This window comes from Pseudorca crassidens, chromosome 9, assembly GCF_039906515.1.
Source record: "Pseudorca crassidens isolate mPseCra1 chromosome 9, mPseCra1.hap1, whole genome shotgun sequence".
NCBI lineage: Eukaryota > Metazoa > Chordata > Mammalia > Artiodactyla > Delphinidae > Pseudorca > Pseudorca crassidens.
In genome coordinates this window covers 108,573,098-108,597,673 of record NC_090304.1, presented here as the reverse complement: position 1 = coordinate 108,597,673, position 24,576 = coordinate 108,573,098, and the positions used below count along the sequence as shown (strand labels likewise).

General features: G+C 54.4%; 1 protein-coding gene across 2 annotated transcripts in view; it reads left to right on the top strand.

Annotated features, from left to right (window-relative positions):
• The first annotated feature begins 1,085 nt into the window (after positions 1 to 1,085).
• The window catches only part of OPCML (opioid binding protein/cell adhesion molecule like), a 1,078,766-nt gene continuing 1,055,275 nt past the window's right edge, over positions 1,086 to 24,576 (top strand). Inside the window, exon 1 of one of the 2 annotated variants that reach the window (XM_067751615.1) lies at positions 1,086 to 1,512. In XM_067751615.1, the coding sequence (XP_067607716.1) occupies positions 1,263 to 1,512 (250 nt within the window). In that variant the 5' untranslated portion in view covers positions 1,086 to 1,262. The remainder of the gene's footprint in view (positions 1,513 to 24,576) is intronic. The other variant, XM_067751614.1, reaches the window with a different exon arrangement.

Here is a 24,576-nt window from a genome sequence, read left to right as displayed (position 1 = left end):
TGCTGACCTTCTTAACTGTGTGGCCTTTAGCCAGTTGCTGAACCTCTCTGAACTTGAGTTTCAGCCTACTAAAGTCCAGCAGTAGTGTTGCTATGCGGTGGGACTACGGTGAGGATGAGCTAAGATGGGAACTGTGAATACGTGCCCATGCAGGCACTTGGGAAAACATTAGCGATCGTGGTGAAGGGGAGGGAATACTGTCTCCCATAGGGTCGGTCACTCACCTGCCCCTGTGGTGAGCTGCGCACACACTGAGCTGGGGGGGGAGTCCAAGCCACTGTGGGCTCTTGGGAGGACACCCTGGGACAGAAGTAGTTGCGCCCTGTGTGCCCAGCCCCTTCTGTAATACCCTCTGCTGTTCTTTTCACAGATCCTCAACACTGAGCGGATCCATCAGAGGGGCACCTCCTCAGCAAGCAGAGGGCGCAGCCCATGGCGGGCTGGGGGCCCTGGGGGTGGGTGCTGCAGGCCTTCCTTAGAGCAGGCGTGGAGCTGGAGGAAATCTGCCACACGGCACACCCAGAATACCATCCACGGGAGCTGCTCTTCCACGGGAAGGGCCGACTGGACTGTGAACAGGAGAAGCCAGGATGGAAGACGGAAAGCCACAGGTTCCTTCCGTGACCTTGTCACCTTGGAGATGTCCCATGACTTCAGCTGGTTCCTGCCTCCTTGCCGTCTAGTCTGAACGCACCCCGCCTGTGCTGCAGTCACAGCAGTTGTTCCGGCGTCTAGGGCATCTAGTCTAGGGAGAGCTTGAGGATGCTCTAATTGTGGGGAACTCGGCCAATTCTCTTTGCATCCTTGGTGGAAAAAACCCTAACGCACCCATCTTCCTGCTGGGCAAACTGAATTGCGTCTGATTTAAACGTCCGAATGACCCCCCCACGGGCCACGGCTCCTGCCCTCCCAGCCTGGAGACCAGAAGGAGGAAAGATGGTGAGGAATTGGCACAAGGTTTGGTCACACTGCCTTTCTTGTCCTGCTCTGAGCCCTGCTCTGTGAGGTCCCCACTGCCAGGCCCAGCCCCTCCCACCGCCCACGAAGGGGCTCCGGTGCCCACGGAAGGAAGCCCTGCATGCTGGCATCTCCCCCAGAGACCAGTGCACACGCGTGCTCCGGGCGGGGGCGAGCATGGGGCAGACCGAAGCTCCCCAGAGCCCAGCCTCCCAGCTGGAAAGTGCCCGCGTGTCGCTCAGGAGAGTGGAACCAATGCGAGCCTTGGAGGAGGTCTGCTCCGCGCCCCGCGCAGATTGGTGCTCATGGTGTTCACCAGTTGTGTGTCTGTGCAGCAAAAAACCCGAGACGCTGCCTGCCTGCTCCCTCTCTCTTCTGCTCTCTCCCTCCCTTTGCAAACATTGGATTTAAACCTGCTCAGAATTCAGCACAGAGGAAGGCGGCAGCGGCAGCAGCGGCAGCCGGCCCAGCCGCGGGGACACCGCAGCCTCAAGATGCACCACCCCGCCTGCTGGATTGTGTTCTCCGTGACAACCGCCCTGCTCTTCATCCCAGGTACCCAACAGGGGCTCTCGGCTCCCCCCGGGCGGTTCGGAGCAGAAGGGGAAGGGGAAGGGGAGCCCGAGAGGAAGAGGGAGTGTGAGCTGCGTGTGTGGGGAGAGGTGGGCTCGCCACGCGCACACACTGCTTAGCTCGTCGCTCCTGCACACACGGGTGCTTGCAGCTTGGGTTTGGGGGTTCGCTCTCCTTTCAGGCAGTGGGTCTGGTGAGCTGGGTTCGAGATGTGCACCTGCTGTGAGGCACTGCAGTTGCTGTGCAAGGTGCTGGCTGGCTTTAACCAGTTGTGATCCCAAGGGTAGGAGAAGAGGGGCTTCAACTCCCAGGGTTAAATCCTTCTCGCCGCTTCTGTTGGGACCGGCAGGATAGAGGGGACATCCTGATTCCTCTCTGCATCTGCCGGCATCTCTTTTTCTGTCTCTCCCTCTTTCTCTCTCTCCCTCTTCCCCTCCTCCCTCCCCCCCCACCTCACCACCCTCTCTCCTCACTCTCTCTCCAGCCCCTTCCTCTCCCCTTCCTCCTCCTTTGCTCCTGCATTTCTCATCTTAACACAGTCCTGCCACCTCCATCCTTTCTTTATCTTTCCACCAAATGGGCAGATTGTGCCTTTGAAATTCAGAATCCCGTTTCCCCTTCCTTCTCCCCGCATCTGAAACGTGAATGTCCCTGACAGAATTTGGAATGTTTGTATCGGGGGTAGGGTGGGAATCTGGGTTTACCTGGTCCTCCTCAGCGCCTTCCCTACCTTACCGAGCCATTTAAACGTGGTCCACCTATCGCAGCAGTTACTTGTTTGCAGTGACACAGGTAAGATGCTGCAATCCTGCCAGAATGGGCTTAGTGGAAGTGTTGCAAAACCCAACACGTTGTAATAGGTTTGATAATTGCATGCGTGTCTTCGCAAGCAGACAGCTGAATGCCTGCAGGCATCCTTCAAACAATGCTGAAGGGACGGGGTTATGCTTCCAAGGGTTTAGGCAGCATCCAGGGGTCTGTGGGGTTTCTACCCTAAACCCCAGCCCAGTGAGAATTTTCCTTTTTTTTCCCCCAAATTGAGACACATGCATTTGGTTAAACATGAGCTTAAACCTAAAATCCTGTGCATATATACACAGACATAAATAATAAGATTCTTAAGCCTTACATATCCTGTATGGGTAAAACACACAATTTTACATTTTTATATTCAGAATTACTTGGTTTTTGTTTTTAAGAACATAAAGCCCAAAGTATTTCTAAGCTACCAAAGTGAAATCAGAAAAATGAAAAGTTTATTGGGAAGAAGGAAGAAGAGGATGGACTGAAAAAAAAAAAGGAGTACATCCATCGTTGAACGTGTTGTAATGCTGTGTTAAAATTGCACTTTTCCTAGCAGACATGGGCGCTGCGTAAGCACGTTCCAGGCTGTCTGCTGTAGGCTGAGAAGTTAGAGTGGGTGGGGAGTGTTGCTCTTCTTCCAAATCCAAGCCTGGGAGGGGATTTCAGCAGGACCAGCTCAGAGGGGAAGGCCTGCAGGGCGCTCAGTACCTGCTCCAGCCTGGTAGAGGGAGCCAGGTGGGCGCTTTGGGTCTGAGTGAGGGTCCAAAGTTTCCCATGGGTGTGAGCCCTGGCCTGGGTGACAGCTCTGGGCCCCCAGCCCCCGTCCTCCCGCTGAGCTGAGGCACAGCTGGCAGAACAGCAGCACTCAACCCCTTGGGATGCTGGTGGTGGGTTTGGGCTCCTCTCGTGGAATCAGAACATTGCACTTCCGAAGGGGGGAGGGAGCGAGCCCCAGGAGCTGGAGCTGCATTGCGGTGCACCCTGAAGAGAGCTGGAGCCCGGGGATGCTTCCCTGTAGAGCTCCCAGGCTCATCTCCCCTGGTGGGGAAGCACCCCCACCTGAAGCGGGCTCTGCTCCAGGGCATGGCCTCCCCCAGCCCCCAGCCCCTTGGCCTCACCAAGATGAGCTTGGCAGAGGGAAGGCATTTCTGCTGGAGGGCTGCTCTTTCCTGCTAATTGTGCTGGAAGCTGGCCTGAGCATCTCAGCCGGAGGAGGAAAGTTGGCTTTGGAGGTACCCGGAGGAAAGGAAAGCATCACCTCGGGAGGGTCCCTGCGGGAAACGGGACCAGGCTGTGTCCTAAAGTTCTGACAAGCGAATGGCTTACTTGTGACTTCTTCCTCGCCTCTTTTACTTCCTTTATTATGTGTTTATAGACTTTTCCCCTTTGTTGCTAGTGATGCTTTTCCTCCCATCAGGGTTAATACCAGCTCGTTAGCCATTTACTTTTCCTGCTTCTAAGGACAGAGGCTAATGCAATCACGTAACCTTGACCTGGTTGGGCCTCCATGCCATTTCACTCTGCAGCCTATTTCTCAGTGAAACACGTTTCCATCCCAGAATAATTTTAAGGCTAATGTTGTTGTCGCCTGGTGCCTTCCAGGGGGGAGACCGATGGCCATGAATTGCTTTTCTAGGCAGAATCTCTGGGACAGCAAAGACAGTAACAAGTGGAAACCATAATGAGCCCACACCCGAGACGGGGAGAGGTCTCTGTTGACAATTTAATTGTCACTCCAGGCTTGAGATGTTCCTGAGACCCTGAGTGCCGAGAGTCGGGGGGCTTTTGTGGTCCCGGGCAGGAGGAGAGATGGGCCTGTGCAGGGAGCCTTTCTGACCGTGGGTCTGGGGACTTTGTGAGGGAGGAGTGGGATGGGAAGCAAGCCTGCAGAAGCAGGAGGTGAAGAGTGCTGGGGTTGTAGATTAAAATGCAGAACCCCTACCCCACCTCAGACATGTGTTGCTAACAAACACCTCCGGTCCCTATCAGCCCACTTCGTGTGTACTTGAGAACCTGTCCACGGCCTGCAGCATTTGAGTCCAAACCCATCTGTGCCTGCCCTTTTCCTTCTAGCCTGAGACATGGCAGGGCAGCATGGAGGTGGGCACGGGGGCTGCTGTCTTTATGGCCAAGGCTCAGTTTCTGAAGCAGAGCATAGAGTCACGCCAGCTGGGGGCCCAGCTCGCTGATGGGAGGATTGGCTCTCTGATCTGGAGGGCTTCTGTTCCCACGTTGCAGTCATTACCTCCTGTTTATCCCCTTCTCCTCAGGTTGGTTTAGTCATCTCAGAGTGTCCTCTGGGCCTCAGTCTATCAATCTGTAGAAGGGATTCCAGCAGCATAGGCTGCTTATCTCCACCTGTGTGGAGTAGCCAAAAGCATAGGTTAGATGACAACAAGGTGAGTGTAAAAAACCCAACCTGGTCTCCTAGTCATAGGGCAGAAACAGGGGGGTGTCGCACAGGATGGGGGCGGGCATTCCTTCTGGTGGAGCAGGCTGAAGGCAAGGCTGACCATACTGTTCTGGGCACTGGGAACTAACGGTCCAATCTCCCCCTTCATTTATCCAACAAGACTTTATACAGGTTCTGATTAGACATAGTACAGTGAGTAAGTACTCTCCTGCCTCAAGAACAGAGGTCCATAAAACAGGGAGTGATTCAGTGTGTTCCTGCCCTTGGACCCTGATGCCATAGGCCCATGGACTTTGAGCTCCCTGGGCCTTGGTTTCTCTGCGTGGAAAACTAGGGCAGCAGACACACACGGCCCCTTTGGTCCCGATGTTGCTCTGCGGTATTTTCGGGTGCTCTGCACATGGGCTTGTGCATCAGCTTCGGACAGTCGGTGCTCCAGGGGCGCTGTCACCTGCGGCCTCGGCTGTGGCTGTCCTGTCCCAGGCTTACTGGGTGGGGGCCCCTAGGCTGCTGCCTGGGCTGGGGGAGAGGAGACACGGATGGCCCAGCCTGGCTGTTCCTGTTGCTGATCTCAGGCATCAGCCCACAGAGGGCCAGTAGCTGCCAACAAGCCCGGCTGTCTGCAGGGGTGGCTGTTCGCACCTCCAGATGCTGGGTGGCACCTTCCAGACACGGGGGCCGGGCGGGCGATCAGAGGAAGGAGACAGGCTGGCATCGCCTTGGGACGGCACCTCTCTCCTCTGCCAATCCTTCTGACCCCGCTAAAGGTGCCGAGCTCCGGGCCCCGCGACATCTGCCCCTTGAGCCGTTTCATGCTCTTGATGGAAAACTAAGACTTTGCTTCTCAACCCAGGAGGCCTTGGCTGCCTCTGCCTTCCCTTAAGTGGGGAGGCACTAACACGGGGGGCAAGGATATAGTTCCATCTGCTAGATTTCTACCACTCAAGTCTACACCCTGAGATGGAGGTGCTTGTGGGGCCCGGGGCGGGACTGAAGGTAATTCTGAGAATGGGCAGGAATAAACCCTGTAACCAGAGATGAACTTGAAGACAAATGTGCTTGCTATTCCCTTCCTGTAGGTGTGAGAATACACATACCCCCCTCACTGTCCTCCACTCGTGTCCACACACACACACACACACACACACACACGGATGCCTCCAAGTCAGAGCTTAGCCACCCTCACAGTCACATCCACAGCCCCTTCAGGAAAGTAGCCTCTTCCTCTGGACTTACGTCTCTGCCCTTGCAGAGCTCCCTGCTGTAGCCACAAGCCTGGGTGCTCTCCCTGTGGGCGCTGTGGCAGCAGACCTACATGCTGCCTGTACCGCAGTCAGCCATGGCCGTGCGCATGGAGCGCTGCCCCAGTGATGCAGAGACCCCGTTCATCCTCCTGCCACATTTTGGCCCCGGAGCCTGGGCGAGGCCGGCCTTGCATTCCTTTCTCAGCACCTCTGTCTGTCTGCCTAGACCCCATGGTGCTGAGAGGCTGGGGACTCTCCTGCAGTCACTAGACTAACTAAATTAAATGTTTGCCAAAGGCTTTGAGACACCCCTGGGCAATGCGCTGGGTAAGTGCAAGGCATTATCATTATGATGCAGGCTCTTTCCTTTAATGAGCGGAGATGCTGTGCAGAGACACCCCCCAAAGGCCCAGACGGATCCGTGCACGGGGACACAGGCCACTGATTGGAGTGGCTGCTCGCATGTTCCCAGGAAAGGGTAAGCGACAGGCAGGTGGCATGCTGACACCCAACTCCGGAGAACCAGCATATTCCACATCGCAAGGTACAGACTCTCTGAAACAGCCTGAGTGGTCATTCGTGAACATTTATCCGTAGGGAACTTACAAATGCTGTTTCACCACTCCTGGGAGTTGCTTAGTGGCTATACGAAGCATGATGAAAGTATCACGCTTTGTGGTCTACCTGGGAGAGTTATCTTCGGTCTCACTTGCTTCTCAAAGAGATCATGAGCTAGGCAGAGCTGAGCTTGTCTTTCCTTTGCTTAAAACCCTATGCAGACTTCGGGTTGCCTCTGGAATAGAGTCCAAAGCTCTCAACGCAGTCCCCGGGCCACAGCCTGGCCCGTGCTCCATATCGCTCGGGAATCAGTCCCTCAAACACACCGTGCGCTCTCCTTCCTCAAGGGCTTCCCCTGTGAGGCCACCTGAGCTTGGAAAACTCTGATCCTCCTTTCATGTTTCTGGATAAATATCCTTTCCATCCTTCAGGGCTCAGCTTAAGTTCCTCTTTCCCAGGAGAGCATTCTCGATGCTCGTTTCCTTCGTTATTGCCAAGTCCAGGATGCCAGGTTCCTCCCGCCTAACACTGTGGGCCCATATATTTTACAGTGATTCTCTGTGTTATGCCTCGCTTTCCCCCCTGGACTGTGGTCCCTCAAGGTAGGGAACACATCCGTTTTGTCCTCCCACATGACCTTGGTGCCCAGCACGGTGACGGACATAGAACACGTGCTCACAGAGCATTTATGGAGTGAATGAGTGAGCAGATGAATGGATGGACACATGCACGGGTGGCCAGCCAAGCTCACACGAGTACTAAGGGTCAGCTCTTCTGTTCTGTCGTTCTGTTCCAGCCATTGAATCCTCAGGCATCTGGGCCCCTGGGCTGGCCTGCCCATCGGCTTCCCCATCTGCAGAGTGAGGGCGGACAGGCTTTGCTAATGGGAGGTGGAAATGTATGAAGGATGCGGTAGAGACTGCTCATTCCAGTGTTCATGCCTGTCAATAAACACCAGCCCCGAGCTCCCAACCAGACACGCACACGGCGGCTCAGAGCTGGAGATGGTGCTTTTGGATTTCCTGTCGCGTGTCGCCACAGACACGCCTGAGAGTGAGAGACTCTCTGTAAACACAGACGTGGGCCCCGATGTGGGCCAGCGGCTGCATAAGAAACAAAATCACTCACAGGTTTAAGCAACTCCGGGTACTGATGAAGCGGCCCAGTTATTAGAAATCTAGAGTCATGCCTGCCGTGCCAACAAGTACACGCTATAGCAATACGAGGAGGGATTGTGACCACAAGAGGACACTGATAGCATAGGGTGAGTCGTGCTTGAGCAAGTGACACACACACGGGTTCATGTTCCTATGGACGAGGTCAGAAGGGCTCAGTAAATCCGAGGAAATGGAAACAGGGCTTCTCGTGTCTTATACCGAGTCACTTCTTATAGCTGAGCCGATTTCAGACGTGCTTGTTCGTGGCTGTGGGCTTCTGAGCAGCAGGGGTCTTGCCTTGCTCCTCTCTGACGACGATGCCACAGGTAGCAGGCAGGTTCACTTGTCTGACATGTTTATTGAGTGATTACTATGTGACAGGCACTGTTCTGGGCACTGGGAATGCAGTGCCTGAACAAAAGTCTCTGGTCCCTGCTTGCAGGAGGTTCATAGCCTCGGGACCTCCCTGGCGGTCCAGTGGTTAAGACTTCATCTTCCAATGCAGGGGGTGCGGGTTTGACCCCTGGTCGGGGAGCTAAGATCCTGCATACCTTGTGGCCAAAAAAAACCCAAAGCATAAAACAGAAGCAATATTGTAACAAATTCAATAAAGACTTTAAAAAAATGGTCCACATCAAAAAAAAAAAAAAAAAAGAGAATCATTCTAAAAAAAGAAAAGAGGCTCACAACCTCGCGGGAGAGACTGAGTGCCTCAAACATGTGTCCCTGTGGAGGGAAGTCAGAGCTGATACAAATCTATGGGAGGAGAGGTCTGTGCCGCCCATAGGAAGGGCTTGACTTGCCAGGGAGGTAAGATCACTTGCCCGAGAAAGTGACCGTTGAGCTGAGGTCTGAAGGATGAAGAGCAGAATTTATCCAAACCCCGGGAAGAGGCAGAGTGAAGAGGACGTGCAGAGGCCCCGGAGCAGAAAGGACCAGGGGACGTTCTCCTGCTTGGCTGGAGCGTAGAGGAAAGGTGTGTGCTACACGATGAGGCCAGCAGCCCTGGACGCTCACGTTCGTCATTTTGGTGTTTATTCTAGAAGTGACGGAACCCCAGTGATACGATGCACCTAAGATACATAATTGAATCTTGTTCTTGTGCATTTTGAAGAATGAATTAGAGGTGAGCAAACTCGGAAGGGGTGAGGCCCCCAGAGTAGCTCAGGTGGGAAACTGCTGGTGGTGTTGGATTGGAGAGACACAGGTGACGTGGAGCCGCTGCAGGAAAGTCAGAGGTGCCCCAGATGTGTCTGAAGAATCTGAATCTAAAGGAAACCCACCGTGAGCACCAGCAGTGCCTTTGGGAACATAGAGAAGAGGATCTGTCCTCCATGTCCTGCTTACAAACCATCCGTTCAGCTCAGGTGAAATTTTGCCCAGAACCAGAAATAAGCTGTTTTGGAAATTCCATCATTCCTTGAAGTCTCATAATCTCAGTCCCTTCACTGGTGTCCTCTCGGGGTCCAATATAGGAGCTTAAAATTGCATCATTCATTTCCCAATCTGTCAAAGAGATTGCAGAGAGCTCTAGCTGTGTTATCTGCTGGATCTTGCCCAGGGTTATTTGCTCCTAAAAGAAACCAGGCATTTTAGAGAAGCTTTGATTGGACTCTAGATTGATGTAAGGGCACCAAGATGCAACGTTTTCACAAATATTATTGTGATGTCACAAGAGCATGCATGACCTCCCTGTAACCACCACCACCTGGGTGAGTCATATTAATTTATGTAGAAAAGTAGAGCCCTCAGGACTGAAAGGGATGCTGGAGATCATCTATCCCTTCCTTTCATTCTACAGATGAGAAGACTGAGGCATAGGGAGTCCAGCATCTTAGCTAATGTCACATAGTCAGCAGGGACCCGACCAACATGTCGACACGGAGCTTCAATAACCTGTGTTCATAGCCCAGCTGGTGTCATTTCAGCGTACGCGGGGCTGAGCTGAGCTTTGCCTCCCTGTCGGATCCCCTGTTGGAAAATAGACCTGTAACCTCAGCTGCTCTGTTTCCCCGAAGCTCTCTCATCTTGGTGCACAAGGAGCGTGTGGAACAGGGTGACTCCCCGGTATCCGGTACCCAAGGATTAAGGTGACAGGTCAGAAACAAGAGAGAAGCCTGTCCTCCTCAGAGGCATCCTCATACTTTGAATGAGCTTTGTAAATGAACTGGGAGACTTCTAGAAATCAATTGATCCTTGATATGCAGAAGGAGATGCCCAGGGTGGTACAATATCAAATTCCAGGTACGTGTCAACCTGTCCTGTGTGGTCTACCCACTGCAAAAGGCACCTGCTTTTATCATCACCAGACTATCAAACCCAAGAGAAAATACACACCGAAAATACCATAAATGTGACATTAACAATTCATGGTGAAACGGTAACTGACGGTGTACACAGCACCTCCCCGTACCTCGTCGCTGCTCCGTGTGATAGTGGGTGAACGCCCGTCCTCCCCCTTCCCTGCTCTGCCCTCACGGTGGACCATGCGGGCCTGGGCACGATTGAGAGATCAGCTCAGAAGAGCCGTGGACAGTGCAGAACAGGAAGCGGGGCTTCAGATTCAGAGCAGACAGGAATGCACTGGTGACTGTGCTTGGGCCAGGCTCCTATGGGCATTTCCCTGCTAGGAAGACAGGCCTGAGGAAGCCTTTGCTTCTCTGAATGAGCCAACCTGCCTCTTCCAAAGAGCCCAGTGCCAAGGGAGCCCCAGCTCCTTGAAGGGAGAAGAATGCTGGAAGAGAGAGTGTGGAGATGGAAATAGCCCGTCAGCCTCCAAGGGAAGCGGGAGTTGCCTTGGGAGTCCCCCTGGCTTCATCCCACGGAGACAACAGTGCCCAGTCTTACTTGGCACTGGGGTGGATGCCTCTTTGGGTGAAGCCCAGATGGGAAGGGATGGGGAAAACCACTCTGAGGATTCTGCATCTTTTCCTGATGGGCCCTCCCCTCCGTTTGTTTAGGGTGAGATTTTTGGGAGTAAAAGGGCACTGCCTTACAACTGCCCCCAACAGTGTCCGTGAAGATTGGACCACTTCTTTATTATGACCCGGACAACTGTTTTCTTTCTTCTTTCATTTATTTATTTTTACTGTTAGGTATAAAATGAGGTACAAGGATATATTGTACAACACGGGGAATAGAGCCAATATTTTATAATAACTATAAATGGAGTATAACCTTTACGAATTGTGAATCAGTATATGGTACACCTGTAATTGTATAATATTATACATCAACTGTACTTAAATAAAATATGGTTTATTTTTATGGTGGATGCCGAGCCCTTCTGCCATCCCCTGTGGGAGAGTGTGGAAGCGGGACCCGGCCTCTGCCTTTGCCTCTGCACTTGTGAACTGGGCGGCCCTGGGCAAACAGTTGGACCTCTCCGAGACTCTTCATCCTGTCTACCAAACAGGAGGAAATAACTCGTTTACCTACGTCCTGGGGCGGCTGGGAACTTCGTAAGGGATGCAGGCAGGCGTGCGGGGCTCGGCGGCTCCAGGCGGCAGGCCTGGGTCTCAGCGCGTCCCTCGGGTTGGCGTGTGTCTGGGCCTTTCCTGCTTCTCCTCCTGCGTCGGCCCCCTCACTGCTGACCCTGTCCTGCTCTGGCTGCCACAGGCCGTGGAGCACATGCCCGAGTGCCCGTGATGGTGGTTCAGGAGGAGGAGGCCCCTTTCCGCCCACTCCTGTGTTCACGCCACAGGCCTTGGAGCACATGCCCGAGCGCCCGTGATGGTGGTTCAGGAGGAGGAGGCCCCTTTCCGCCCACTCCTGTGTTCACGCCCCTAGGCTTGGAGCCCTGTTTGCTTTGCTTCTTCTCCTTTTTCTGTGGAAAGTACTGGAAGTGGTTTGTTTTTCCCCAGCTGAGCTGCTCTGGCCCCGTGGGTCTCTGTTTTTTGGGTTGAGATGAGAGAAACCCAGATGGGGCTGAGAAGAGCGAAGTTCCGGTGGAAAGTGCTCTGCAGCCCTGACAACCGGGCTGCCCCGTGTGCCTGTCTGCTGAGCTCGCTGCCACCCCTGCAAGTAGACTTTCAGGGAGCAGTGCGGGGCTGAGAGGCACCTTAGTGGGAGGGGGCCTGCTCGCTGCCCTGACACATGCTGCAGGGGACCGACCAGTTCCTCCCGCCGCGGGCTCAGCTGCGAGGCCCTAGTGACCCAAGTCCCTCTGTTCAGGCCCAGGGGACCACAGACCCTGTGCCTGTACCGGGCCGAGTCCAGCATGAGAGCCAGGGACGCAGCTGTGTGCTTGGCTGGTGAAAGGAGGTGAGGTCCAAGGTCACAGTCCTGTCTCGTGTCCTCCCTAACCCCACCTGCTCAGCTTCTCAGACGCCTCAGAAAGACCCAGCCTGAGTGGAGATGCCGAGCGGGCCCAGGGATCCAAGAAGGGCCCCACACACCAAGCACACCGCCCACAGTGAGAGGTGAGAGTCTTTCTGTCCATGTCTCCGGCTGCCTTCTGAGTAGCTCAGCCTGCGGGCCCCCCTGGAGGCCGGGTCCCCGTGGGAGAGTGGAGCCTGCTTGTACCTTCACCATGTCCTGAGTCTTCCTCTAGTCTGGGATCAGGGCGGGGGAGGGGTGCTCTAGCTTGGAACTAGAACACTGGTATTTCATCAGATTTTAGTTTCCAAAATCAGATTTTATGCTGCAGTTGAAGAGCGGAAGTGGTGGAAGAGCATTCAGAAGGATGGTGGGGGGGAACCACAGTACACTGTAGACTGTTTTTCCCCCGTGAAAGCATCCTATATTCTCCATCCCTCTTTCTTTTCAATTCTTCATGACAGTTTTTTTGTTCCGCTGCTTTGTGATGTGACATCTGGGAAGGCAGTGACTGTGGTAGGTTTTCAGTAAAGAGAAAGCTCTTCCGTTAGTTTGACTTGTCTTCTGTTAGGGTTCCTAGGTATCGGCTAAGGGCCTGGTTACCATCAGCAGATCTCTCGCTCCTGTGTTTGGACCCAGGAACTGGGTACATAAGAAATATCTTCATATTCTCTTGAGATTTCCGAAGGCCCCTCTTCTGCATCGCGCTGAACGTGGTGGAGGAGACAGGGTCAGCGTGAAGGCCGAGAGAGCAAAGGTTAGGGCTGGAGGGAAAGTCAGGGACAAAGCGGAGCTGGGGTTGGCTGGAGGCCAAAGACAGGGAAGGGTGAAGGCCAAGCAGCAGGCCACTGGGCGATGGGGGCGTAGGGAGGAGACTGGGCAGAGGATGGGCCCACCCAGCACGTGGGCAGGGGAGTCGGGGTCTCAGCCCCGGGGACGCCCCCTCCTCAGAGCAGAGCCCCTGCCCAGTGCTGAGGTGGTGTGCAGACGCTTTCTGTGCCTATCACCCTCTGGGGCAGAATCCTCTGTGGGCAGAGCCCTGCCCAAGGCCCCAGAGGGCGAGCCCAGCAACCGAGAAACACCAGGGGCCCCAGGCGTGAGCACAGGGCATCCTGGTAGGTACAGCGACTGACTGCCTGTCCCTGCTCCTGCCCCTCCCCCTGGGGGCCTTTAGCCCAGAGCCCCACAGGCTTGGTTGCATTTGAGTGGGTGCACTCTGTGCCCCACTCCCGGACCCCAGCTGTCTCAGATCAAGCAGAGTAGTTCCACTCTCACCTGTTTCATACCATCACTTTGTACTATTTACAAAAATGAAGACCTACTCTATGACCAGTGGTCTCCAAACTTCTTTGTTTTAGAGCCTATACACACAATGTATTTTTTTAAGCAGAAGTAATCTATGTTGCTACACATATGTGGTGACCAAAAGGCTAAGATAAAAATAAATAAATAACAATAGGAATGCTGGTACTCCTTCCCTTCATTCCATGTAACACTCAAAGCATCCCTGGAGACCAGCACCACTCAGGGGCTTGGGCACCGGCTCATGGGACTGGAGTCAAGACAGAAATGTCGCATCATGGTTGGCAGAAGGCTTCTAATGGCTCTGCTCTGGCTGCTTCTCTCTGGGACTTAGCATGGGATGTGTCCTTGGCCACAAATCACTCTGGGTGCTGGTACAACACAGTTGCTATGGCAGACCCCATCTTGGAGCAGCTGTCATGTCCTTCAACAATTCTGTCTTTGTGGTAAAAATGAGTAACATGTCAGTGGATACAGACCAGTATTACAGATGTTCTCTTGTTTATCAAAAAAGACCATTGAAGGGAAGTAAATGCAAAACAGTCTTTGGGAGAGAAAAAGCTAAACAGGGGGACCTTCCGTTCCAACTGCATGTGGTTCCTCACCCGAGTTCTTGCCCTCTTCTCCCTCTGTCCCAGCTCTTCTCCACGGACCACCTGCTGCAGAGACATCCCCCTGGGGGAAAGTCCAGCCAAGGGAGGGTTGGAATTTTTCGCATGGGTGTTAGGAGACCACAGAAAGGGAGATGCACAGGAAGGAGTAAAGTAGGAAACTTGGCGGCACTGGGTGCATTTTCCTGTGCGTTGTCCCAGCTTTGGTGGCAGCCCCCAGGATGGGGCTCTCGGGTCTTCAGCCCCTGCCTCTGCTCTCTGAAGCCCACAGGTGTGTTGGCTTTGCAGCCACGCTTCTCACGGCTGCTCTTGGCCAACGACCAAGCCAAGCAGAGGTGCTGGGTTGTGGCCGTTCTTGAGAGACATGGCTTCCTTGATGGTCGACTTTGGCCTGAGGCTCCCCAGGGGCCTGGCCACACTCCCCTTAGGAGGACACTGCGTCCCCACATCCACTCAGCCTTCCTGCGGCCTCGCTCTCACACTCCCCAGGTCAGAGGGCCTGGGTCTCCAGCTCTGTCCCCATCTTCTCTCCCAGGTGCTTCCCTGGCCCATGTCTTGACACTTCGTCCTACCTGACGTCTGGTTCTGGGGGATCCAGGCTGACATTGTGCTGGGCCCAAAGCAGGCCTGCAAGCCGAGGCTCTGCTCCCCAGTCCAGCCCTTCCCAGTTCGATGTCGCACAACCCAACCCGCTCTGCAAAGCTGAGCCAGGACTCACGGGCAGGCCTGGGAGAGCTGCGCAATTGTCAGTTCCAGGAAGAACTTGCTATTTTGGACTCTCCTAGCCCTGGCCCTTGGAAACCCTCCTCTGACCCAGAGTAAATGAGACATTTTAATAACAAGTCCCCCAGATTCTCGCCTGGGTTTCTGGCTTCTCTGGACTGATGATAAAGGTGCTTCCTTTCTCCCTCGACAGGACCTGAGTCCGTTTGGAGATGCAGCACACACCGTGCGTTCTTTCTGTCTTCCTGGTTTGTTACCTGGAGCACATTCACTGTGTAGCTCATAAAGTGGGTTCTACCCTCCTGTGATGCTTCCGTTGTTAATCGTTACGGTCACACGTTAGCTTCTGGAACGTGATTTCCCTAATGCCCCTCTGGCACCGGCACTCTTGACACTTGGCAGGACACTTCTCGGTTGTGGGTCTGCCCGGTGCATTGCAGGACGTTTAGCAGCATCCCTGGCCTCTGGGCATCAGGTGCCAGCAGCACCTCGCCGGTTGCGAGAACCAGAATTGTCTCCAGGCGTAGACCGATGTCCCGTGGGGCAGAAAACTGCTCCTGGCTGAGAATCACTGTTCTTTGGTGGTAAATGGTCAGTACAGTATCCTAGCAACCCCCTAACTTATGTCAGTTGTCTTTCTCACAGCTAATGAAGGACAGCCATCTCTTTTTATCCCATAGGCCCGCACCTCTGAGCGGTTCTGGTTTCAAGCCTGTGAGAAGCTTCTAGTTCTCAGTTTATTTGTCCCACTGAAAATCGATTTATCCCAAGCCTGTAAATCAGGTCATCAACTCCCTCATCTGGGCCGGGTGCTCTCTGATGAATGCTTTGTAGGAATGGCTGACAAGAGGAACACGTTTGATAAGAATACCACTAGGCATGATGGCGGGGCTGTTCTCTGGAAGACTACGTCTGGAATAAAACAGATGTGAGACGTCTTAAGGCATAACCGCGTTATTAGTTTCGCTGGACTGACTCTCTCAATGAGCGTGCCGTCTTTATTAGCCAAACGATTCCAGCACCTTTTCTTTAGGGCAGACTTAGATGTTACTCTGTTAGCTCGCGGGTAGTCAGGAGTGTGCGTGACAGCCCAGATAAGATTCCTGTATACAAACACGTAAACCTAATCTGAAATGCAGTATCTAAGGTAGTGGGGGGTAAATAGTAGCGTAGACCTGCTCACGGTGACGGCAGCAGTTTTGAGATCAATTCAAAACACTGAGCCAGCTTGAAATGAACTTCCTGCAATCAGGAAGTGAGAATGGCGCTAAATATTTAAAAGGACCCTTGACTAAAGTGTTTGGGCTGCTTCTTGATGAAAAGGGGGCTCTCTGGCCAGATACTCAAGAGTGTCCTGAGCCTACCCTCAGTCACTTGGTGACAGGGACCGCCAGGAGCTCCAGGTGCGGAGGGCGGGAGCAGACACAGGTGAGCTGGAACGGAGGAGGCGAAAACCACGCAGGCGTGTTGCAGGAATTCCTTCCTCTTCAGTCCGTTTGGAAGTGGCCTGCAGGCCAAAGCACCAGGCCCGTGTTAGAGAGGTCAGTGTCTCAGGGCTCCAAACCTAAGGAGCGGTCAGACGCCTGCCTTGTAAATCACTACGGCAGAAGGCAGACCAGACTTTGTCCAGCCACCTCCCTGCACTGACTGCTTGTTGCCACGTGAGCCTCTTTGACATCCTGTAGACACCGACAGTACTGGAGCTCTAAGTCCTCACGGATGCCCAGGGATGTGATCTGTTACCGTGGTCCGGGATGCCTTTCTCATGGCCTTGACCAGTCCTGAGGCTCCTCTGCACCTCGCAGAAGTGTCCCCGGGTTCCTTGGCCATTGCAGAATCCTTTGTAGCCCTGGAGGGCCTTTGGTGTGTAAGGACTGACCCTATGGGGTTCTGAATCGTATTTCTTTTCTATACTCAGCTGGTCCTGTGGCCTGATTTCTCTGCTGCTGGGTTGTTGACAACACTAATTTTAGAAGCTACACTTAATTTCTGCGATCTAGCGCACTGATGAGGATCTTTTCGCGAGCCCCACTGTAAACGCCAGAGCAGGTTTAGGTGAAGGCTGCTTCGTGGTGCAACTCCACGTCGGACGATTATTCCGACAAGGTCCTGCGGGCAGTGGGCGTCTGGTGCACACTAAGCCTCCGCCGGGCGCTGGAGGCTCGGGATAGGGGTCACTCGGGAAGGGGCAGCCCAGAAAGCCTGCAGGCACGTTGCAGTGTGCTCTCCTGCAACCGTCTGCGTAAACCTCCTCCTGGAAGCACGTAGAGGGAAGAACATGCTCTTGAAGCTTCACCAGGGAGGTTCCTGGGCAGGGGGGGCGGGCATTGGAGCCGAGTTTGTAAAGGGCTGGAAGGTCCCCTCGAGGAGAAGCCGGCCAAGACCTGCATGAGGCACGTGCAGGGTGCCCGGGGCTCGGCAGGAAGGTCAGAGGCCGGGGAGGCAGTGAGAGAGGTGGAGGGTAGTCTAAGGGGTCCTCCAGTCTGCAGCACAGAGAAGGTGCCATGCTCTGTAGCCCAACAGCCTCAGGCAGAGTAAATACAGGGGAAGGGGTAGGAGAAGCGGCTAGAGAGGTGGGGTCCCCATTCGATGAGCCTTGTCATCCTCTGTCAGGAGACTGGCTTCACTCTGAACTGGATATGGGGCTGCTTTAGGGATTTGAGCAGAGGAGTGCCATGAACTCACTGCTGAAGGTGGAGGCAGGGAGACTAGTTAGGGGACTACTGCCGTGGTCCAAGCAAAAGATGGGGGGGTGGACTAGGGTGACAGCAAAGGAGGTGATGGAAGTAGCTGACAGGCATCCAGTGAAGGCCGAGCTACTGGCCGATGGGATGTGAGAAGAGAACAGATTCACGGAGTCCTCCGGATTCTGTGACCAGAGCAACTGGAAGGATGGAGTTGATGCCAACTGCAGGGGGATCCGTGGGTTTGGGGGAGAATCAGGAGTTTACTTTGCACACAGTGAACTTGGTGCATCTACTGGGCGTGTAGAGCAGGCAGTTGGATGTAAAGAATTGGGAGTGTGTGTGTGCTTGTGCATGTGTGTATGTTTGTGTATGTGCACGTGCATGTGTGTGCGTGTGTACATCCAGGCATCCTCGTCTGGATTTGTTGGCGCACAGGTAACATCTCCAGCCTCAGTGCTGACTGAGATTACAAGGGGAGGGAACACAGAAGGAAACGGGAAGGGGTCTAGACCCCGAGCTCCGGGAACTTGAACTTTGAAAGAGGTGGAGGAGATAATGACGTGGATGAGCATCCGTGGTAAGATGTCGCTGGGCTGGTAAAGGGCCGAGGCAGCAACCAGCAGGTGGGCGACCTGCAGTCCTGTTAGGTACAGAGCTCTTGTCCACATGTCACCCATCACTGCAGGATTTGACTCAAGGACCACGGATGGTGTTATTATTAGGAAAGTACAGGCCCTGTTCGTAATGTTTTCTTAAGTATTTAATGACAGGGCGAGAGGAGAAGCCGAAGGCTGGGGAGGCTACGTCTGTGCCCACAAATGGTCAGCATCATAAGGGACCTTAAAGTCACTGGAGCCCAGTGGGGAGACTTGTGTGGGTTCACACAGCGTCGTGCGGGACGATCAGGTACAGAAACGAGGTCTGATTTGTCCCAGTTCAGGGTGCTTTTCACGCTCTTCCCTCTTGGTGAGAGTTTACCGTGGATCACACCAGAGAAATAATACTGTGAAGATCTGAAGGCCTTTCTGCTCAGCCTGGAATGGCAAGACTTGGAAAGGGTCGTCCAGGTGTTGGTCCTAGGCTACTCAGACCCACATCTCGCGGCTGTGTACGACCTGCACCATGACCAGCCAGGGGCATCCGACGGCTGCACAGCAGCCCGTCTGCATTTCTAGAGGCGCAGAGCTACAAGCAAACCTTCAGCAGAATGACTTCTCCCTGTGGCCTCCGTGCTTCTGACGTCAGAGGTTTGGCTCCTGTGTCTGATTTAAGGGGGAAGTGTGGGCGTGAGATGGATCCCAGCCGCCTTCAGAGGAGCCGCCCAAGAGGCGGTGGTGTCTCACAGAAAAGGCGATCAGTAGCTGCTTCTTGAGTAATAGCCAGTGGGCGCCTCCACCAGGTGGGAGCGTCCCCCGCCAGCGGGTGAGCTGGAGAGGAGGGGCCTGAGCTGCTAAGCACCCGCACACCCTCGGCCACCGTCTCAGCCTCTCTGGGACTTGGATTGGAGCTACTGGTGTAGATCAGGGCGAGAAGGCTAACGAGCAGTCAGAGCGTTAGAGGACATCAAGGCAGCCTCAGGGTAAACACTGAGCGGCGTGGCCACCCTGCTGCAGAGAGGGGCCACGCGGGAGTCAGGAGCGGGTCTCGGGAAGCACAGCCCCTTCTGTCTGTGCCGTCCTCCTGACGGGGGCTGCTGATGCCAAGCACGAGGGGCGCCCAGCCAGCCTCCGCCCCGTGTTGGTGGCCCTGGGCTCTTTCCTGGCTGTCGGGTGTGCGCCCGTTGGCATCTGGCTGCTGACACAGGCAGATGAGATCTGGGGTGCGGAGCCCGCCTGGGGGAGGTGAACTTGAAAGAGCTCTCCGTCGCCTCCCTATCTCCCCCTCCTCTGCGTGACCAGGGGCTGGGGCCGATTCCTCACTGGGCCAGAGAGCGCGGCACTTAGAGCAGCCCCTGACCCCTGGCTGATGGCTGTAGGTTGAACTTGCAGGTGGGCTGGGTCAGGGTCAGGGCTGTGGACCTGCAGTCCCGCTCCCAGACTTGGGGCCCTTACTAAGCCGGCCTCACCCCTCCGCATGGGAAACTGGGGGCAGAAATCACCCTGGATCGCTACGCTGAGTGGACCAAAGGCTCAGGGAAAGAAGGTACCAACCAGTGTTTAACGGCTCTTGTGGTCTGTGCTCCTCGCAGTGTGCTTCCTGGGCTAGCAGCGTGGAAATGAAGACTCTCGGCGCCCCCAGGTCTAGCCCACTGCTCTGATCTCAGCCCAGAAACAGTTTCTTCCAAGCAGCCTTTTTTGGCAACTTCACCCAATAAGCACCCCTCTCCCTCTGAACTTCCAGAGGGATGGTTCTCAACCTTGTCGGCACATTGAGACCACTGGGGAGGGGGGAGCTCAAAACACCCAGACGCGCGCCTGGGTCCTACTCCCGGAGATTCTGATGGAATTGGTCAGGGTACAACGTCAGGATTTTTAAAAATCTCCCCTGGTGATCTTAATATTGTCCCTGGCTCATTTGGGATTTTCGTGATTTACTACCCTCAGGACAATCACTTCAAAAAACGTCTTTACCTTGTGCCTCTAATCAGAGACTGAACCACTTGGGCACAGGAACTCTCCTCCCACTCCCCGAGTGAGCACACGTGGTTTCGGAGGGGATGGTGGGAGTCAGGACCCCTGAACGCTGGTCTTTCACGGCCGTGCCTGGCTGCGTGACCTTGCGTGGGTCACTGGACTTTTCTCAGCCTCAGATTTCTTCTCTACAAAAGGAGGTTGCACTGAAGCATCCCTTAAGGTGCCTGCCGGCTCTGATGTTTTGTAATTCTAATGAGCACTCGGAAGACGATTGATTGCAGCCAGCCCACCGCCTTGCAGCCTGGTGTTTGACCCATTTTAGCGTGCTTCTGTCACCCTCCTGCTTCACGGGAGTAAGCTGCTTGTGTTTCTCACCTCTGAAGATGTGTCTTCTCAGCGGGATGTTCAGCCTTTCGTGAGCTCATTTCACCAAGCCTTCTCCTAGTCCACCGTGCTGTTTAGTCCGAGTTACAGCAGGGAATCCATCGGGCCCTCGGAACGGGCTGGCTTGGCCCTAGAAAAAGGTCTTCTCTGTCCTGATTCCCACCCCGTGGAGCAACGGGGAAAACGGGCGCACTTTTTAAACCGACACTCACAGGTTAGAAAAGGGATGTGGGAGAAAGATCAGAGTGCAGGAACTAAAAAGAAAACATAAATCGGAGAAGCCAGATGCCTGCTGGGTTTGGAAGGAAGAGAGTGGGCGAGCACGCACACTGGGAACTGCAGACTCAAGTGGAGAACGTGACGGCCCCAAGGACAGCGGCCTCCCCAGCCCTGCACAGAGGCCGCAGTGGAGACACGCACAGAACAGGGCCTCCGGCCGTCCCAGCACGGGGCACTCACACACGCTGATTGAACAGCAGCTCTCCTGCTTGGGGTTCCAGGGTAAAGCTTTTCTGCTGCTGTCCTTCAGGCAACGCCCTTAGTTGTCTCTCGCAGCAGTGCCGTCTCTGACTGGACCAGGGACGGCTCGCCCCACCTCCTGGCATCTCCTGTCTCCCCAGAAATTCACCTGGAACAAACCAAACCAAACCCACCTACGCATCTCCTGAGGGATCACGATGACAGAGCAGGTGCAGGAGCTCGCAGCTTGGGGTCTGCGGGCTCCTGCAGCGAAGCCCCCTGAGGCCCTTGCTCATCCCCGCCGAGCACCTGGGGGCTCTTCTTAGGGGGTCAAGCTATTTGCAGGCCTTTGGGAATTAACCCTCTCACAGCTCTCCTGGGATCCTTTGTTCTGGTCCTTAAGACTTAGGCCAAGTAATTCAACAGTTTGGACTGAACCGAGGCTTCAGACGTGTGGCTTTTAGTCTCTTTGCTCTGGACTGTGGAAAATTGGATGAGACATTTTCTGTGCTGGGGCCTCAGTTTTTTTCAGATATGAGGAAGGAACTATAATATCTGCCTTAGTCGCAACACAGGACTTTTGTGTGGTCCAGGGTGCTGTTGGTAGAGATAATTTAGGAAACGGGAAGGACTATCGTGCTAGCAGAAGGTGCTATGACTCTATCATGGTGCTTCCAGTTGTGTTGGTTCATACTGTTAGAGGCTTACTGTGTTTGGTGAAAACAGCCCTTGATCTCAAGGGGGAGAACTTGGTGCCAGCTTCCGATCAATGGGAAGTGGTCCCCCAGCCGGCTCGGGCTCAGCAGGGAAGAGGCCAGGACTGGTCATGGATGTCTGTGTGGAGAAGCAGGCTGAGGCAGGAATTCAGCCTACTCAGTCCTGGTTCCTGCAGGGAGGGGCTTCGTGTGGCTCTCGTGGGGGGGTGGGCAGGCATGGCGGAAGTTAGAATTAATGTCCTTCCTTGAAGGAGCCGAGGGAAGGATTGGTTCTCTTCCTTTTGGGGGCGCGGTTCACACCATTGCTTGTTCTGGTCAGCGTCCATAGACTAGGCATTAAGGGCAAACGTCCAGTGGTGGGCATGAGAGACGCAGGAGATGGGTATTATGTGCCTGGGGCCAGGTTTCTGGGGTCAAGTCTGAGGGGCCAAAGGAAGTAGGTGTAGGTGAAAGAGACAGGAAAGAGGGAGGGGTCAAAGGGCAGGTTGGGTGAAGCAGCAGAGAGTAAAGGGTCTGGGAGGCAGGGAGGGTGAGCCCCACAGATGGTAGGAGGTCAGGGAAAGGGCTGAGCTGACGTCAGACAGAGTCGCAGTCAGAACCCCTCTCGGTACCCCACACGGGGCCTCCTGGTGTAACCGAGCAGGACTGTATGGGGCCTTCCCGGGACAGACCCCTTGCCCATATCCTCCCCTGGGCTCCCCTCTGAAGTAGCCAGATCATAGTACCTGATGCACACTTCCTGAGTTGCTTTACAGATGCTAAAACCACCACCAAATGGAAGATGTTAACTACCTGATGACCCAGGCCTCCTGGAGCCTCAGGATTGATAATGTTGACCTGTGACCTCACCATCAACCAACCAGAGAACTGCGCACGAGCTGCTCGCATGCCCTGCGACCCGCCCCCCTCACCTGGCCTCTAAAAATGCTTTCCTGAAACCCATCGGGGAGCTCGGGTCTTTTGAGCACTAGCCGCTCTGGGCTCCTTGCTTGGTCCTGCAGCGAATGCTCCAGTTTCCTTCGCCACGACCCCATGTCGGTAGATTGGCTTTACTGCACTCGGGCAAGTGGACCCAAGTTTGGTTCTCTGCCTGTGGCCACCCTTCTTCAGAAAAGCTGGGGCTGTCCTGTGAGGACACCTCAGTTATCTCTCTGCCCAACGGGGCTACCTGCCCCCTTCTTTCAGGGGACCGTCTTCCAGACAGTCTCCAACTCATAAGACCATTTCTTTATTCCTTTTACTTAGACGTGAAGCTCTTCACAGACACGTGAGAAAGGTGAGGTCATTTTCTTAACTTCCCAGAGAAGGAATTCAGGGGTCAGTGAGGCCATGCACCCTTTCTAAGGCCCCTCGACGTGGGCGGTGGCCGAGTGCAGCAGCTTTGGCGCCCAAGCAGTGCCGTCCCGCCGCCCGCTGCCTGCCCACCATGCCGGCTCCATCCATCTCTCCTGCCTCCTTGGGGGCATCTCAACCTTTCTTAGTCTGTCTCATGTAAGGTCCCTGTTGGCCATTTTCGCTTCTGTATTTTAATGGTTTGGACTAATTTCCACTTTATTTTTGTATTTATTTTAACACAATCACTTATAATGAGGCTAATGACATTTTGTCTCCATGGTGGTGCATTTTAATTTGGTCTCGGAAATGTCAAAGCGATCAGGCAATTTGGTATCTCGGAAACACAAAACGTGGCGGTGACAATAGGCCCGTCCATCATTGCATCTCCTTGTTATCTGCAAGCTCCCGGGGCCGCCCTGTCCCACTGGGCCACGTCGCAGCACTGCCATGGACGGGGACAGCGGTAAAACATCGCCAAGACAAAAGGCGAGGCTCCCACAGATGGGCCCTTTCCAGAAAGCAGAGTGAACACAATCAGATCTCAGCACTCAGCAAAATTTGCCCCTTTGGAAGTGGGTGTTATTTTCCCGGTGGCATTTCTGTGTCAACCCTTATCCTTCCCTCCATCCCGCGGTTCTCCTCTGAGCTGCCTGCAGTCACCTTTCTCTGCACTTTCCCGTTCTTTCTTTAAGACAGCGCTGGCTGTTTCTGGTGAAGTAAATATTCTAGGCTTTGCGCCCCTGAGGTTTCTACCTCATATTCCTCTTCCTCTTTTCACAACCTTTTAAAAATGTAAGAAACATTCTTAGCTTGCATCCTGTATGGATGGTCAGGCAATCTTGAATTGGAGGGTGTTTAGGGAAGCGTTTACGGGTATTTGGTTGGCGAGTTGAGTCCCGTTGCTTTCAGCGAGGAGGTCATTGGAGTCTCTGTCCCGTGTAACAGGGCCCCGAGCAGCCAGCTGTGCTGAGCGTGGGGTGGGTGGACTCTCTGATGGTTAAGTGTCGGCAAGCGTCTGCACAGGTTGCTGACTGTGGCTTTGCTTTGACTGTGCGATCCCGTCTTGGCGGGTGTCCGTCAGGAGGGCTGCCTTGTCCCAAGTTTGTCTGAACTTGGAGCTCTCGCCCTAGACCTGCCCGTCGTGCTCTTGCATCCTTGCCGCCCAGCTCTCCTCTAGCCAGCCTCCTCTGCACCCTGCTCTGCCCTTGGCAGGAAGGAGACGTTGTTTCTGCAGACTGGCCGGTGCCGCTGTCTCGGCTGAGAGCACCAAGGCTTGCTCCCTGGATGCTGATCTTTGAGATGGAAGCAGAACAGTGCAGGGGAGAGTCTGTGGTGAAACCTTCAGGGCAGGGCAGGGCAGGGCAGGGCAGGGCAGCTCCAGCCTAACCCAGACCCAGCCTGTGTCCTGGGAGGCGGCTGTTTAGAATCCACTTTGTCAAATTCTTTGCCAGCTTTCCCATGCAGTAAAGATACTTTTATCTCTATAAAGCAGCAATAAGTGGACAGTATAATATATTTCACTTTTAATAAGGTGTTGCCAGTTGCACAGACTCTGTAGAGCAATTAGTGTCAGAAGCGCTAAGCAATGGCGAGAACCGCATTCGTGTTTACAGATGGGAAGGATTTACAGCTGCGTTTGGAGGAGCGAAGGGTGGGGGAGGAGATGCTGACCAGCTGAGGTTAGTTAAATCCACTGCCCGCCCCGCCCAGTGTATCTGAAACTCCCTGAAGGCAGGCCCTTGATGGTGCCTCGAGGTTCCTTC